Source organism: Physeter macrocephalus, chromosome 17 (assembly GCF_002837175.3).
Source record: "Physeter macrocephalus isolate SW-GA chromosome 17, ASM283717v5, whole genome shotgun sequence".
In the NCBI taxonomy this organism is placed as follows: domain Eukaryota; kingdom Metazoa; phylum Chordata; class Mammalia; order Artiodactyla; family Physeteridae; genus Physeter; species Physeter macrocephalus.
Window position 1 is genome coordinate 625,368 of NC_041230.1, and position 12,917 is coordinate 638,284.

The window sequence follows — 12,917 nt, forward strand, 5'->3', positions numbered from 1 at the left end:
GCTCCGCGGCATGTGGGATCCTCCCGGACCGGGGCTCGAACCCGCGTCCCCTGCATCGTCAGGCGGACTCTCAACCACTGCGCCACCGGGGAAGCCCCTGGTATTCCTTTGTGACTTTCATTGACTCATCTGACCCCCTTAATCCTCGATGTCCACCCAACTTCTGACCCCCAACCCACCTGCTCCTGACATTGACCTCTGACCCTTGATCCCAACTTCCTACATTGAAGGCCAGCCCCTGAACCCTCCCTGAGTTTTGACCCCCAACACCTGAACTTCGACCCTGAACTTAATCTGAAGCTTTTGGTTTGCTGCTATAGCTGACCTCTGACCCTGACCGTGGTACCCTGGCCTGGCCTCTCCCCTCCGCACCCAGGTGTACATTCGCAGCACAGACTTTGACCGGACCCTGGAGAGCGCTCAGGCCAACCTAGCGGGGCTGTTCCCTGAGGCCGCCCCAGGGCGCTCCGAGGCCACCTGGAGGCCAACCCTGTGCACACGGTGCCCGTCACTGAGGACAAGGTCAGGGGGCTGGACGGGGCCTGGAGGTGGGAGGGACGGAGGGAGACAGGGACCCCAGAGATGGAGAGGGCCAGCGGCTCAGAGAGCAGGCTCGGGGCCTGGATGGGTGGCTCCCGGGAGCCAGAGCACCCAGACCTTCCCTGAGGCTGAGCTGTCCTGATGGGGTGAGCCGCCTACCCCACACTGTGCAGCCGGATCTGGGAGAGACGCTGGACCGGAGACAGGGCCCCACAGCCCGACTCCCCGGTGCCTGCAGTCGGGCCCCAGTCACGCTGCTGTCCCCGCTGAGCCTCCGTTTCCTCCAGCTGCTGAGGTTCCCTACACGCAGCTGTCCCCGATACCGGGAGCTGCTGAGGGAGGCCACGGAGGCCGCCGAGTACCAGACGGCCCTAGAGGGTTGGACGGTGAGCAAGGGCCTGTGTGCTGGGGCAGGATGGGGCGGGGCCGGCGGGATGGGGCGGGGCCAGTGGAGCGGGGCGGGGCCGGCAGGACCTCGTGGGACCCTCCGGCCTCAGAGGTCTGTCAGGCTCACCCAGCCCAGTCCGGTGCATCCAGGACTTCTTGACTCACCTGGAGAACTGCACGGGGCTGTCGCTGGTCGGGGAGCCGCTCCGCAGGGCGTGGAAAGTTCTGGACACTCTTATTTGCCAGGTGGGTCCCTGCCTCACCCACCCAGCCAAGTCGTTTATGGCACCTGGGTTCAAATCCCAGCTTTGCCGTTCACCCCCTGTGTTCCCTCAGGCAAGTCACTTAACCTTTAGTGCCTCAGTTTCCCCATCTACACAATGGGGATGGCGACACACGTATCAACACCCCCTGGGTTGCTGTTTAGATCAAAACGGGTTAATTCACGTAATGCCTTAGAACAGCGCCTGACACAGTGAGGCCTTTCAGTCTGCGTGCTTGCAACTCCAATCCCCAGTTCCAGAATCGGAAAAGCGCCGGTAACTAAGGCTTCGGCGGCAGGAGCTGACCTGAGGCTGTATGATGCTGGCCGTCCTTTCTTAAGCCCCTTCATGGGAATGTATGTCCAAGGGGGCTGCCCCAGACCCCGCTGGATGTGTTGTGAGGTATAAGGTATCCTCACCACCGTACCTTTCTAAAATTCCAAACGTCTGGATTCTAGAACAGCTCTGGACCCAAGGATTTTGGATAAGGCCTTCTGGAATGATGGGCATTCCTATGCTTAATTAATAATCGCTATCGCCCACCCCGTAATTTCCTGACCAGTCCTGGCCCACGAGGGGTTCAGATGAGGGTTGGGAGAGAGGATTGCGGCTGATGGGGGCAACACAGGAGGGCCTAAGGGGAGCATGAAGAGCTCAGGACGTTGCCGTCACTTTGTCCCCTCCCTCTCTCTCCCCAGCAAGCCCACGGTCTCCCCCTCCCATCCTGGGCCTCCCCGGATGTCCTGCAGACACTAGCTCAGCTCTCGGCTTTGGATACTGGGGCACACGTGGGCCCACCCGGGGCGGCAGAGAAGGCCCAGCTGTCTGGGGGTGAGGTGTGGAGCTGGGAGGCTGGGAGGCTGAGGCGCCTTCCTCTGGGGAGTTCTTGGCACTCTGTGTCTTGCCCTGTCAGGAATCCTGCTGGATGCCATCCTTGGCAACTTCTCTCGGGTGCAGCACTTGGGGCTGCCCCTCAAGATGGTTATGTATTCGGCTGTGAGTCTTTGGGAAGAAGGGAGGCAGTGCCACGTGGGTACAGGGGTGGGGGGGCAATTTGGGTGTGGAAGGCCCGGTGGTCCCAATGGAAGCGCAGCCTAATGCCTTGAGTAACTCGTATCTCCAAACCATACTCTTGGTCCATATCACTAGAGGCATGGAATCCGGAAGGAGAGAGGTGATGGTGTTATGGGAAAGAATTCCGTTTTTCTGGAAGGACTGGCTTTTTAACTGAGCTGTCGTCATATTTCGTGTCTATTTAACCAGTCTTTATTAAGTGACCACCTGTAACTGGTGGGGCTGCCTCCAGGGTGAGCAGGTTTGGGGGCGCTGGTTCTAAGGGGTCTGCGGGACATCTGGGAGGCAGCTGGATGCACAAGCTCAGGAGAGAGGAGACATCTGGAGGAGCCCTGAGTCAGCCCTGGATCCGCCTGCAGCACGACAGCACTCTCCTGGCCCTCCAGGGGGCCCCGGGTCTCTATGACGGGCACACACCGCCTTATGCCGCCTGCCTCGGCTTTGAGTTCCGGAGGCGCCTTGGGGACCCGGATGACGACGCAGGTGAGGAGGGGGCGGTGCTCGGGAACGGGCAGGTCAAGAGGGGTGACGGGGTGCCCGGCGGAGGGCATGGCCCAGGCACAGGCTTCGGGGGAAACTTACCGGGGACGGTATCAGGAAGTAGGAGTCAGGAGCCCAGTTCTTCACCCAGCTGCTCTTCTCCAGATTTCAGGTCAGCAGTAGGGAAGGCAAGGAGGGGCCTGGGTACCACCACCTCCTCTCTCCCTCCAGGAATGTCACCATCTCCCTCTTCTACCGCAACGACTCTGCTGGCTTACCCTTGACCCTCAGCCTCCCCGGGTGCCCGGCCGCCTGCCCCTTAGGTGGCTTCCGCCAGCTGACTACCCCGCCCGGCCTCCGGCTCACGGGATCCCCTGCCGTGGCTCCCACGAGCCCGCCACCCCCGCAGGTGACGGCCCTCGGTGCTGGGGTGGGAGGGTGGGGCTCGGGTCTGGAGACTCACACACACACCCCCGTTCTCCCCGCAGCCACCGTGGTGCCCCCGCTGGCTGGGGCTGGGGCCGTGCTGGCAGCCCTCAGCATGGGGCTGGGCCAGCTGGCCTGCAGAGCCGGCTGCCTGCGGGCCTGGGGGGGCCCCGTGTGAGCCACGGAACCGACACCCTTTTCCCCCGCAGCTGACACTGGGTCCCAACACATCTGCTCACCCGCTGCTCTGGCTTCTGTGACTTACTGTGCGCGCCGGAGGAACTCCCAGGCCTAGAAGTCACAAGCTGCCCTACGTACGTGTGGGCTTAAGTGTGCATATTCGTGTTAACGCACGTGCACAGGTCTGTGTACACGTGCACAAAGGTGTGGATGTCTAGTCATGCATACGCTCCTGAACGGATCTGTGTATACACATATTCGACCTACACGCACATGCTTACATGGTCCTTTGCACGTGTGGGTGAAACGTGCACCAGTGTTTATGTGCAGGTTTCTATACATGCCTGGGAACGCGTGGTGTACGTGCGGGAACCTCTATTTATAGGTGCAGCACATGTGATGTGCGTGACCCTGCGGGATGACCTCTCCCCGCCCACTGTCGGGGTCCAGCTCGCTCAGCCTGGCTTTGGTGCTCGCCTGGTAGTGGGAGAGCTAAGGTCAGGGTTCAGAGCCTGGCCGTACGGCCAGCCTGCTGGGACCAACCTGGAGGCTGTGACTCTGGGCTAAGCATTGTCTCTGCACTGCCATCTACTCTGGCACACACGACTCCTCCATCAGATTAACTAGCCTCTGGGGAGCCAGGAGCAGGGGGGAGGGGAGCGGTAGCATCCCCTCTGGGCTACCTAGCATAGCATTTGCTATAATTACGATTTGGAGGGGGCGGGATCCCACCCAAGTACTGTCCAGTATGGCAGCCACTGGCTGCCACACGGCTGTTTGAGTCCACACTGTGTAAATAAATAAAATGCGCAATTCAGGTCCCAGTGGCGCCAGCCGGCTCAGGCACTCAAGAGCCACACACGGCGGGTGGCTGCCCTAACAGGCAGCGCAAACAGGGGGCTTCCACGGGACAGAACGTAAGAAAAGGCAACACTACCGCACAGCAGGTTCACGTGGTGCTCGTGGCAGACCAGGCCGTCCCGGGCCTGTACTTGCGCTGCTGCATTTAGCCCCGCAACCCAGGAGGCGGCTCTGCCCTCCCCAGGTGCCAAGCACCGGGCAGCAGTCTGGGGCACCAGTGATGGTGTCTGCATCAGGCGAACGTGTCAACACCCCATCGGGCTGTTGGTGGGCAGCCTGGCGTGCACTGTAACCACCACGGGGTGCCCGTTAGATGGGGGGGGGCTTGGGGGATCAGAGGTGGGGCTGGGCAGCCAGGCACGAGAACCACCCCCGGCTGCCAGAACACCCTGAGCACGGGAGGGCAAGGGCACGGGTCAGCAGCCCCGTCCTCACACGTGTGGACAAGCCCGGCTCCACCCACCTCCTAGCACCACCTGCCCTGGGCCCCCACGGGAGCCTCTCGTCAGGAGCACGCGGCCTACCACTGCCCCTGCTGGTACTGGACAGTCACAGGGCCTCAGGGAAGGCCTAGGAATGCCCTCTGCACTTCACTTCTTGGTCCTGCTTGGGGGGCGGGGCTGGAACTGCAGTGCTGCAGCCTCTGGCTTCCAGATGCACGCTAGACCCAAAGAAGTTCCAGCCGATTTACCTGACCCCGCGGCTGTGAGCCCAGCCTCCTCCTCAGCAGACTGCTGGGCCATGGAGGTGGGGGACCTCGCTGGGGCTGCTGTGCAACTCCCTCCACCCTCACCCGGGGAGGGTTCTGGCTCCGGCTCCACACCTGGACCCAGTCAGACGCCGCAGCTCACACGCAGTGACGTGCGGGCTACTTAATGGGTGCCTGCTACTGCCTGCCAGGGCCGTCCTTCCTCACAGCTGGGATTCTTGGCCCCAGCACCCCTCGCCCAGAGGTACCAGCCACACACTCAGCTACAGAAACTGGAAGGGACTGGCCGCCCCCTTCGCAGGCGAGCAAAGCGCAAAATTCAATTTTAGAAGAGAAAGGCATTGCAAAAAGAACTTAATAGAAAAACCTTTGCAAAAGGGGACGTGAGCACCCATAAAACCCAAGTGCTGTATGAAGTAATAGGTAAAAACATTGCATTAAAAAAAAGCCTTAAGAGAAAGGGTACAAGCTTCAAGGTGCTTTCACGGCGTGGTCTGCGGGGTCGCCCGCTTGGCCTGTAGTGCTTCAGAGGCCCGTGTGACACAGCGGCGGGGGCCCACCCACCATGCCCATCGGGCCAAAGTGTAACAGACTGAAACGTAACATACTGTCTGGCACCCAGCAACAGCAGCTATCAGCCAGCTGCCTGCCCTCCACCAGCTCTGGCTGGGGATGCCCACGGGGTGGGCAGGGGGCAAGGACACCCCTCTCTGGGGCTCCTTGAACACCGGCTGGAGCCGACCAAGGCTTTCGTCTCCCCTACGATGTCCTGTTCGTCGCCCCGAAGGCCCGGGAGGCCTAGTCGTGGCGCACGGGAGGCTCCGCCCCGCAGGCTTGGTCGGAGTACGGCGGACACGGGGGCTGCTCCTCTCCGGGCGCGGACGCGTCGCGGGCGTGGCTGCGCCTGGCCTCTTGGATGTACAGCTCCAGGAGGACCTTGGTGGGCTGCTTGTCCACCCGCTCCTTGGGCATGCCGTGGCTCAGCAGCCAGCCCATGAGGTCCTTGCGCGTCGGGTTGGGCCCCAGCATGAGCCTGGCGCGGCCCGGCTGGCTCTGGCGCCAGAGCAGGCCCACGTCGGCGACGGTCTGGATCACCATCACCGCCTCCAGCACCGTCACGCCCTTGACCAGCAGGCCGACCAGCGAGAGCCGCAGCTCAGAGGGCGCGGCCGTCAGCAGGCGCCGCTGCAGGCCCTGCGTGAAGGGCACGTCCTCGGGCACCAGCCACTCAGGCTCGGGGAGCGGCGGCGGCTCGCGGTAGATCCAGTCGAGCATGCCCAGCTCTCGCACCAGCTGGATGCCCTCCTCCATGGTGGTCCAGGGTCGGAAGGGCAGCTCGGTGCCCTCGAAGTGCAGGAAGGACTCCCAGCGCTGGCGCCAGGCCAGCAGCAGCCAGGCCAGCAGCGTCTTGCCGTCGCCCCGCAGGGCCTTGCAGCGGTAGTTGAAGACGGCATCGCCGGTCAGGTCGCCCAGCATCACCAACTCCCTGGAATTCAGGGCCAGGGCCAGGCCCCCCTGGTCATACACCCGCAGGATCCACGTGATCATGAGCTCGTTGGGGTTCTGCCGGAAGCGCCGGGCGATGGCCAGGAGCTCGGTGTACGTGTAGCAGCGGTCGCCCTGTCCCGCCATGGCCACGTGCCGAGAAGAGCCGGAAGGCTGGAGGGGCGGGGCCACAGGAGCTGCGGGAAGGGCACGGCACAGAGGGGCATCGGGCGGGGAAACAGTCACAAATAGTCCCCCAGCCTCTCCCCAGAGAGAGGAGCCCCTCAGACCCCCAGGTGTCAAAGGTCCTGGGGGGGGGCACTGTGTCCTCACGGGAGATCAGAGCCCAGTGCTGGACATCATGGGGGCCCCAAGCGTGGCCCCTTCAGGAGCCCTCATACTGGATGTCTCCCCGCAAACCCCACCCCAAGCCGTTCCTGTACCAACTTCCCCTTACACCACCCACTGCGCCCCCATCACGGGGTCACTGTGAAGATTAAATGAATTTAGTGCTTAGGACTGTGCCTGGTTGCAAGTTACGTGCTCAGCATTTGCCTGTACATATACCATCACCATCGTCTCTCCACTTTATAGCTGTAAATTTAATATAATTATGGTATTAATAAGAACTTGTTCTCACCGAGGCCTGGAGGAGCTGTTGGCCTCCCGGAGGAACTGCCTGCAGACAGGGAGGGGGGAAGAGCAGGCTGGTGGGGTGCAAGGCAACCATGATCCCACCCACCTGTCCCCAGAGCCAGGGACCCTTCAGACCCCGGGGGGGTCAAAGGTCCCGGGGGAGCACCGTATCGTCACAGAGCAGAGCCCAGTGCTGGACATCACAGGGGTCCCCAAGCACGGCCCCTTCAGGCACCAACTGAGCACATCTCACCGCAAACCATGCCCCGCCCCCCGCGGGTGGCCTGTTTCTCATCCCTGCCCCTCCCGCATCCACCTCCTCTAACACGCCCCACCCCCATCTCTGCAGTGGATGCCGCAGAACTCGGCTCGACGCAGCACTCGGGGGGCGGGGGGGACAGGCTGGCGCTCAACGATCCCGGTGATCCCAGCAGTACCAGCTGGGGCACCCCTACAAGCCCAGGAGGGGCTGGGCCCAGGACCTTGCTGGGGGGGCGGGGGCGGCCCACAGCACACACTCCAGGGGGCCTACCCCTCAGCCCGATCCGTGCAGACAAATCACGGAGGCGCCCTAAGGTCAAAAGTGGCAGAACCGGGGATCAAAACCAACCTCGCTGGTCCTGTACCAACTGTAGGGAAGAAGAGGGCAGACAGAGAAAGCCCCCATCACCCTGTCGCACCTGAACATGGACGGAGGCTGCAGAAATAAGCCCCCTCCCCGCCGCGAGGAGACGAGTGTGGGCAAACCACAACCCCTATGTGCCTCCATCTCACCTGTGAAATACGGACAAAACTGCACCTATTTCAAATAATGGGGTTACTGTGACGATTAACTGCATCTAGTGCTTAGGAATGCGGCCTGGCTCAGACTAAGTACTCAGCACCTGTCCTTATTATATTAATATTACCATACTCTATAAATTTTATTAACCATAAATTAATATAGTAAGTTGAATACGATTATTACAATATTAATAGGAAGGGGAGTCTCTTCTGTTCTTACCGAGTGCTGCTTAACTCCTGGGGGAACCACCTGCAGACAGGAAGGGATGGGGGAATGGAGAGGTTAGTAGGGTGCAGGGCAACCATGGCCCCCATCCGCCCCTCCCCAGAGACGGGACCCCCCCACTCAGACCCCCGGGTGTCAAAGGTCCCGGGGGGCACTGTGTCCTCAACAGAGATCAGAGCCCAGTGCTGGACATCATGGAGGTCCCAGTGTCCTCAAACCCCACAGCCCAACTCCGCTGCCCCCGGACTGGGGGATGCAGAATAGAACATTTGCATCTCGCCAGTTCTGCTGGACAGCACTGCCTCAGATACGACAGACGTTACACATCCCTTAGGGCTTCCCTATCCTGCTGTCAGCGTTTCCTCTTCTCACCCCCCTCACAGAGCCCTGCCCAAGCGACACTCTCCCTACTCCACATTATCCCAGAAATTCCCTCTCAGCCCACGACGAACCTTCAGAGCTCTGCAGGACACCTCGGATGAAGAGCACAGCCCCCCAGAAAGACGCTCACATGATCCGCATTCTGAGCTAACCGTTCACAGGACGCAGCTTCTCAGCCCCTAAGGTACCTGTCAGCGAGAATCTACACCTCTGAGAACCCCACAGGCTACGCTTTCAGTTCTCCATATTATGTATTTAGAAAGTAATCTAAATACAGGTGAAGACATACCTATATCAGTATCAAAAGTCATCCTTATTAATGGGAATATAGATTTAGGCCCAGACCTCACTGAGCAGAGAAAAAAACACTCCTAGATCTGGGAACACTTGTTTCTTTTTGGGTAACACACATACCCATGCCCATTTGAGGATTTATTTAGCTCTTTGAAACATCTGTGAAACATTCTCCCATGTGAAACATTTATGAAACATTCTCCAGATAAACCATGTTCTTTGACAACAAGTACTGTATAAAGTGAGGGTAACCTTAACAAGTTTATCAGTTTACATATACATGATGCATGGGAAGCTGCCTATCTTTGCTGAAAGGTACACTGTATTTAGTCTACAAACCACCCCCACCGCCCTGCAGTGTGAGTGATAATGCTTCTAGCCCTTCTGTTTCTTTTCTTCTGCTGAGTTTGAAAATTAGATTTCTGATTAGTCCTTTTCCCTGAAACGCAAACACATACACTGGGCCCTCCATATCCGTGGGGCCGTGGAACCAATCCCCCATGGACACCAAAAAGTGACTAAATGTCTTCCTCTTCTACAGCCCATATATTCCGTCATATTCAACCCTTACCTTTGATGTGTTGTGCCCACTTTACAGACACAGAAACTGAGGCTCAGGAGACCAATCACTTGACTAACATCCCTAAGCCCAAGAACAGCAGAGCTGGGATCTGCATGATTGCCGGCATATAAAATTAGGTCCCAGAGATATATGATGGGAAGTCACCCCAAATGAGGGTGAGATATTTTAGACCTGGGTGGGCCAGGGACTGGGAGCAAGGGTTCTTACCAAGGTGGGTGGGCCCTCAGCTTGAAGACACACCTGTAACACAGGAAGGATTTGGTGAGGGTGGGGGAAGAAACAGTCTGGGGGTCCAAAGAACATCAACACCAGGGCCCCTCAGACCCCCAGGTGTCAAAGGTCCTGGGGGGGCACTGTGTCCTCAGGGGTGATCGGAGCCCAGTGCTAGACATCATGGGAGCTCCAGTCCCTCTGCAACCAGGTCCCAAGGCCACTCACCTTCAGGGACAGAGGTCAAGCAAGCTAACAGTGCTTAGAGACTGGAAAACACAAAATCCATAGGACGTACAAATGCCCGCAGCCTTCCCTGTGGTGACACCAAAATGCCCTCACCTCCCCAGCGTTACAGGTCCACAAGGGACTGTCCTCAAACCCATTACACGGAGAGAACCTGCTGACTAACCCCCTTGCCTAGTTTTGCAGATTTCCAGCATTTGGCTATACCTGCTACTGACCCTAAACAATGAAAGCTAAGATGCAAATCCCTTGGAAGAGACTGCTGGGGGAAATGAGGAAAAGAGAAACCTAAAATGCAAGCAGCGTAAGCAATGACCAGAGACCCTTAAACGCAACCATTTTTGAACAAATCAACCGTGGAAGACATTTTGGAGATGACTTGGGAACTATGGACACAGAGCAGATAGGAGATGGCCTCATTAAGGAATTATCTGAGGAGGACAACAGCATTGTCATTAAGTAGAAAAATGTTACTTTAGAAACACAGTGTTAACTATTTTGGATGAAACAAGAAATTTACTTTCAAAACGTGAAGGACACAAAAGTAAACATGGGGAAATGTTCTTACTGTCAGACATGTCTATTTCCCTGCATGTTGGAGGATTTTAACAATAAAAAGTAAAAAAAAAAAAAAAAAGGCGCGAAAAAGGAATACATGGGACAATGGCAAAACAGGGCGCGCTCCAATGATGAATGGATGAATATCCTTCCACTTGGGACATGGTAACAGTTAGGATAAAGTCAACGGTTTTCTAGATGGTTGACTAAAGGGAGAAATTCAGCTAGAGAGGATTCTTGCTGGGTGGTGGTGTGGAGAGAAAATCAGCTAGCTGCTCCTGGGCTGGATCTCCTTGGCAGGGGCGTAGTATTCCTCGGAAGTCAGGGAAACGATGTCCAAAAAAGTCCGGTTAGCCCAGAACTAACGTTTAACACAAAACTCTGATGTTCTGAGTGACCACGAAACTGGTATTTAAGTGCCCGTGTCAGAATGATTGCTGAAAGTGAACAAAGGTCCCATTTGCTTTCTCCTAAAACTACTCCTATCTGGATCTCAGACACAACCCAGTAATTCACTTAGAGACCCCACTCGCACTTCTTCCTCAGGGACCCTTGAGATTCTATCTCTACCTGCCCCATAGTCTCTGTTCTACGTTGCACAAAAACGCCAGCCACATGAAATGGGAATACACAAGAACGATTTCCGAAGGAAAGTACGTGTAGCTAGCACAGGTGTGGAAAACCTCAGAAAGGAAAACTCAATGTCACAAGCCCCCCACGCTCCCCGAAATGGACAAAATGGCGGAGCCCTGAGACGTTGGCAACAGAAATGGCGCAGCCAGGCTGCGGTGCAGACAAAGGAGGACTAGTCCTGGTGGCCCCAGTTGGCTTCGGCGGGAGGATTCCTCTCCCCCCCACCCCCGAGCACCCCCAAAGAGCCACCACCCTCTCCGGTCGCCACTGCCCGCCCCGCAGAGAGCACTCAGGCTCGCCTCGGAGCGCGGGTGCCGGGCCCTTACAAAGGCTCTGACCCCGTCCACGCCACGGCGTGGCCGTCCCCGCAGCAGCCCCGGGCACACACGACACGCGCGACCCAAGTCCCAACGCACGCCCTCCCGCGAGAAAAAAAAAAAAAAAAAGGAGCCAAAATGCAAAGAGCTCTCACCCAACCCTCACTTTCTCCACCGCGTGCGCGGGTTGCTTCACCTTCCGCTTTATGGCGCGCGCCGCTCGCACGGCCCGCCCCCCGGCCCCAGGTCGGACTCCGCCCCGAGGCATCCAGCATATTCGCCGGTGTCGGAAACCCCACTTTGGTGCTTGGGGAAGGAAATACTGCCTGTTTCCTCTAGAATATTCCCGAACAGGCGATGAGACATTGTCCCGGGAGGCGGAGGAAAAGAGAGCAAGGAGATATTGGTGCCCTTTTTCCTATCATGAGAGTCAGGCAATTCTGTGAACAGCACAAGAGGCGGGCGGTGGAGGGGAAGGACCCCAAGTGTGGGAGGGGCCAGAAGGAATTGCCAGCGCGGCAGTGGCGCGAGCTATGGCTGCAGGGGCGGGGCCGACTCAGACGCAGTCCCAGGCGCAGGGTGGGAGGCGGGGCCAGTGCGGAGATTGACAAGGGGGCGGTCCGGGAAAGGTTCTGCTTGGCGCAGAGTCAGAGGCCGAGCCTGCGCAGTGAGAGGCGGGGCCAGAGGCTGGACTCCGGGGCTGGAAAGCCCGACTCCTGGGTCGAGGGAGGAGGGTATTGGAGGCCCGGACTCCCGTGGAGATCTGAGGAGTGTCTTTCAACTGACATGATTGTAAAAGTTTTTTTCAAAGATATTAAATGAAACTTCTCTACTTCAAACCCACTGTCCAGAGTCGCCATTGTCAACAAGTTGGTGTGGACTTTTTACTTTATGATATACACACACACACACACACACGTTATGGGTAAAGATGCTTTTTTTTTTTAACTCCAGTAGTCTCATAAGTAGTCTCTCTCCATCGTACACAGAGTGACCTCGTTCCTTAAGCAGTGGCAAAGTATTCCCTTGTGTGACTAGAACACGCTTTGTTTAGCTGGTTCCCCTGGTCATTGGGGTTGTTTTCTTCCTTCTAGTGAGGAGACACCTCCATGAAGCCTGTGGTCTGAAGTAAAAGGAAGAGACCTAAACCCTGCACTTAAGTGACACATTTCCTTCACTGGTTCCTGCTTCCCTCAGAGGAATGCAAAGTCCTCACTGTGGCCCACAAGGCCCAGAGTGACCTGGTCCCTGTTCCCTTTCTGCCCTCATTTCCTTCCTCTGTCTCCCTTGCTCAGGGCTACACTAGCACATTGGCCTCCCTGGTCTTCCTGGAACCTGCCAAGGACATGTCTACCCCAGGACCTTTGCATGTGCTGATTCCTCTGCCTGGAACTCTTTCCCCCAATCAATCCCCATAACTCTCTTCCTCTCTTCAGTCCTGTTTCTGCTCAGATGTCACCTTAGCATAGAGCCCTCACCCGTCTGCTCTAAACAACAGACCTGGGGCTTCCCTGGTGGCGCGGTGGTTGCGCGTCCGCCTGCCGATGCAGGGGAACCGGGTTCGCGCCCCAGTCCGGGAGGATCCCACATGCCGCGGAGCGGCTGGGCCCGTGAGCCATGGCCGCTGAGCCTGCGCGTCCGGAGC

General features: G+C 58.0%; 2 protein-coding genes and 4 non-coding genes across 20 annotated transcripts in view; 1 reads left to right on the forward strand and 5 right to left on the reverse strand.

Annotated features, from left to right (window-relative positions):
* ACP4 (acid phosphatase 4) overlaps window positions 1-3,348 on the forward strand; it is a 6,732-nt gene extending 3,384 nt beyond the window's left edge. Inside the window, 6 exon segments of the mRNA XM_007104270.3 lie at window positions 1,889-2,021; window positions 2,104-2,186; window positions 2,624-2,747; window positions 2,975-3,085; window positions 3,088-3,153; window positions 3,233-3,348. Coding sequence (XP_007104332.3) covers window positions 1,889-2,021; window positions 2,104-2,186; window positions 2,624-2,747; window positions 2,975-3,085; window positions 3,088-3,153; window positions 3,233-3,348 — 633 coding nt within the window.
* A 1,873-nt stretch (window positions 3,349-5,221) lies between these two features.
* Window positions 5,222-11,485, reverse strand: LOC102978257 (Friend virus susceptibility protein 1-like). 15 transcript variants are annotated; one of them, XM_028477799.2, is made up of 7 exons: window positions 11,428-11,485; window positions 9,297-9,548; window positions 8,503-8,619; window positions 8,045-8,074; window positions 7,574-7,670; window positions 7,046-7,084; window positions 5,224-6,602 (listed from the first exon to the last, which is right to left on the reverse strand). In XM_028477799.2, exon 7 carries the CDS (start codon window positions 6,550-6,552, stop codon window positions 5,719-5,721), a length of 834 nt encoding a protein of 277 aa, XP_028333600.1. In that variant the 5' UTR covers window positions 6,553-6,602; window positions 7,046-7,084; window positions 7,574-7,670; window positions 8,045-8,074; window positions 8,503-8,619; window positions 9,297-9,548; window positions 11,428-11,485; the 3' UTR covers window positions 5,224-5,718. The 15 variants fall into 15 exon arrangements, with proteins under 15 accessions (XP_028333612.1, XP_054935156.1, XP_054935157.1 ...); XM_028477805.2 differs by having other exon boundaries at window positions 9,516-9,548; window positions 11,439-11,454; XM_028477801.2 differs by lacking the exon at window positions 8,503-8,619 and having other exon boundaries at window positions 9,516-9,548; window positions 11,428-11,478.
* Window positions 6,683-6,776, reverse strand: LOC112067341 (small nucleolar RNA SNORD88). The gene has a single exon (XR_002893217.1). It is a non-coding gene; the product is annotated as a small nucleolar RNA SNORD88 (small nucleolar RNA).
* LOC112067345 (small nucleolar RNA SNORD88) lies at window positions 7,164-7,253 on the reverse strand. The gene has a single exon (XR_002893220.1). It is a non-coding gene; the product is annotated as a small nucleolar RNA SNORD88 (small nucleolar RNA).
* Window positions 8,159-8,254, reverse strand: LOC112067344 (small nucleolar RNA SNORD88). Its single transcript, XR_002893219.1, has one exon. It is a non-coding gene; the product is annotated as a small nucleolar RNA SNORD88 (small nucleolar RNA).
* On the reverse strand, window positions 9,620-9,711 carry LOC112067343 (small nucleolar RNA SNORD88). The gene has a single exon (XR_002893218.1). It is a non-coding gene; the product is annotated as a small nucleolar RNA SNORD88 (small nucleolar RNA).
* Window positions 11,486-12,917: the final 1,432 nt, after the last annotated feature.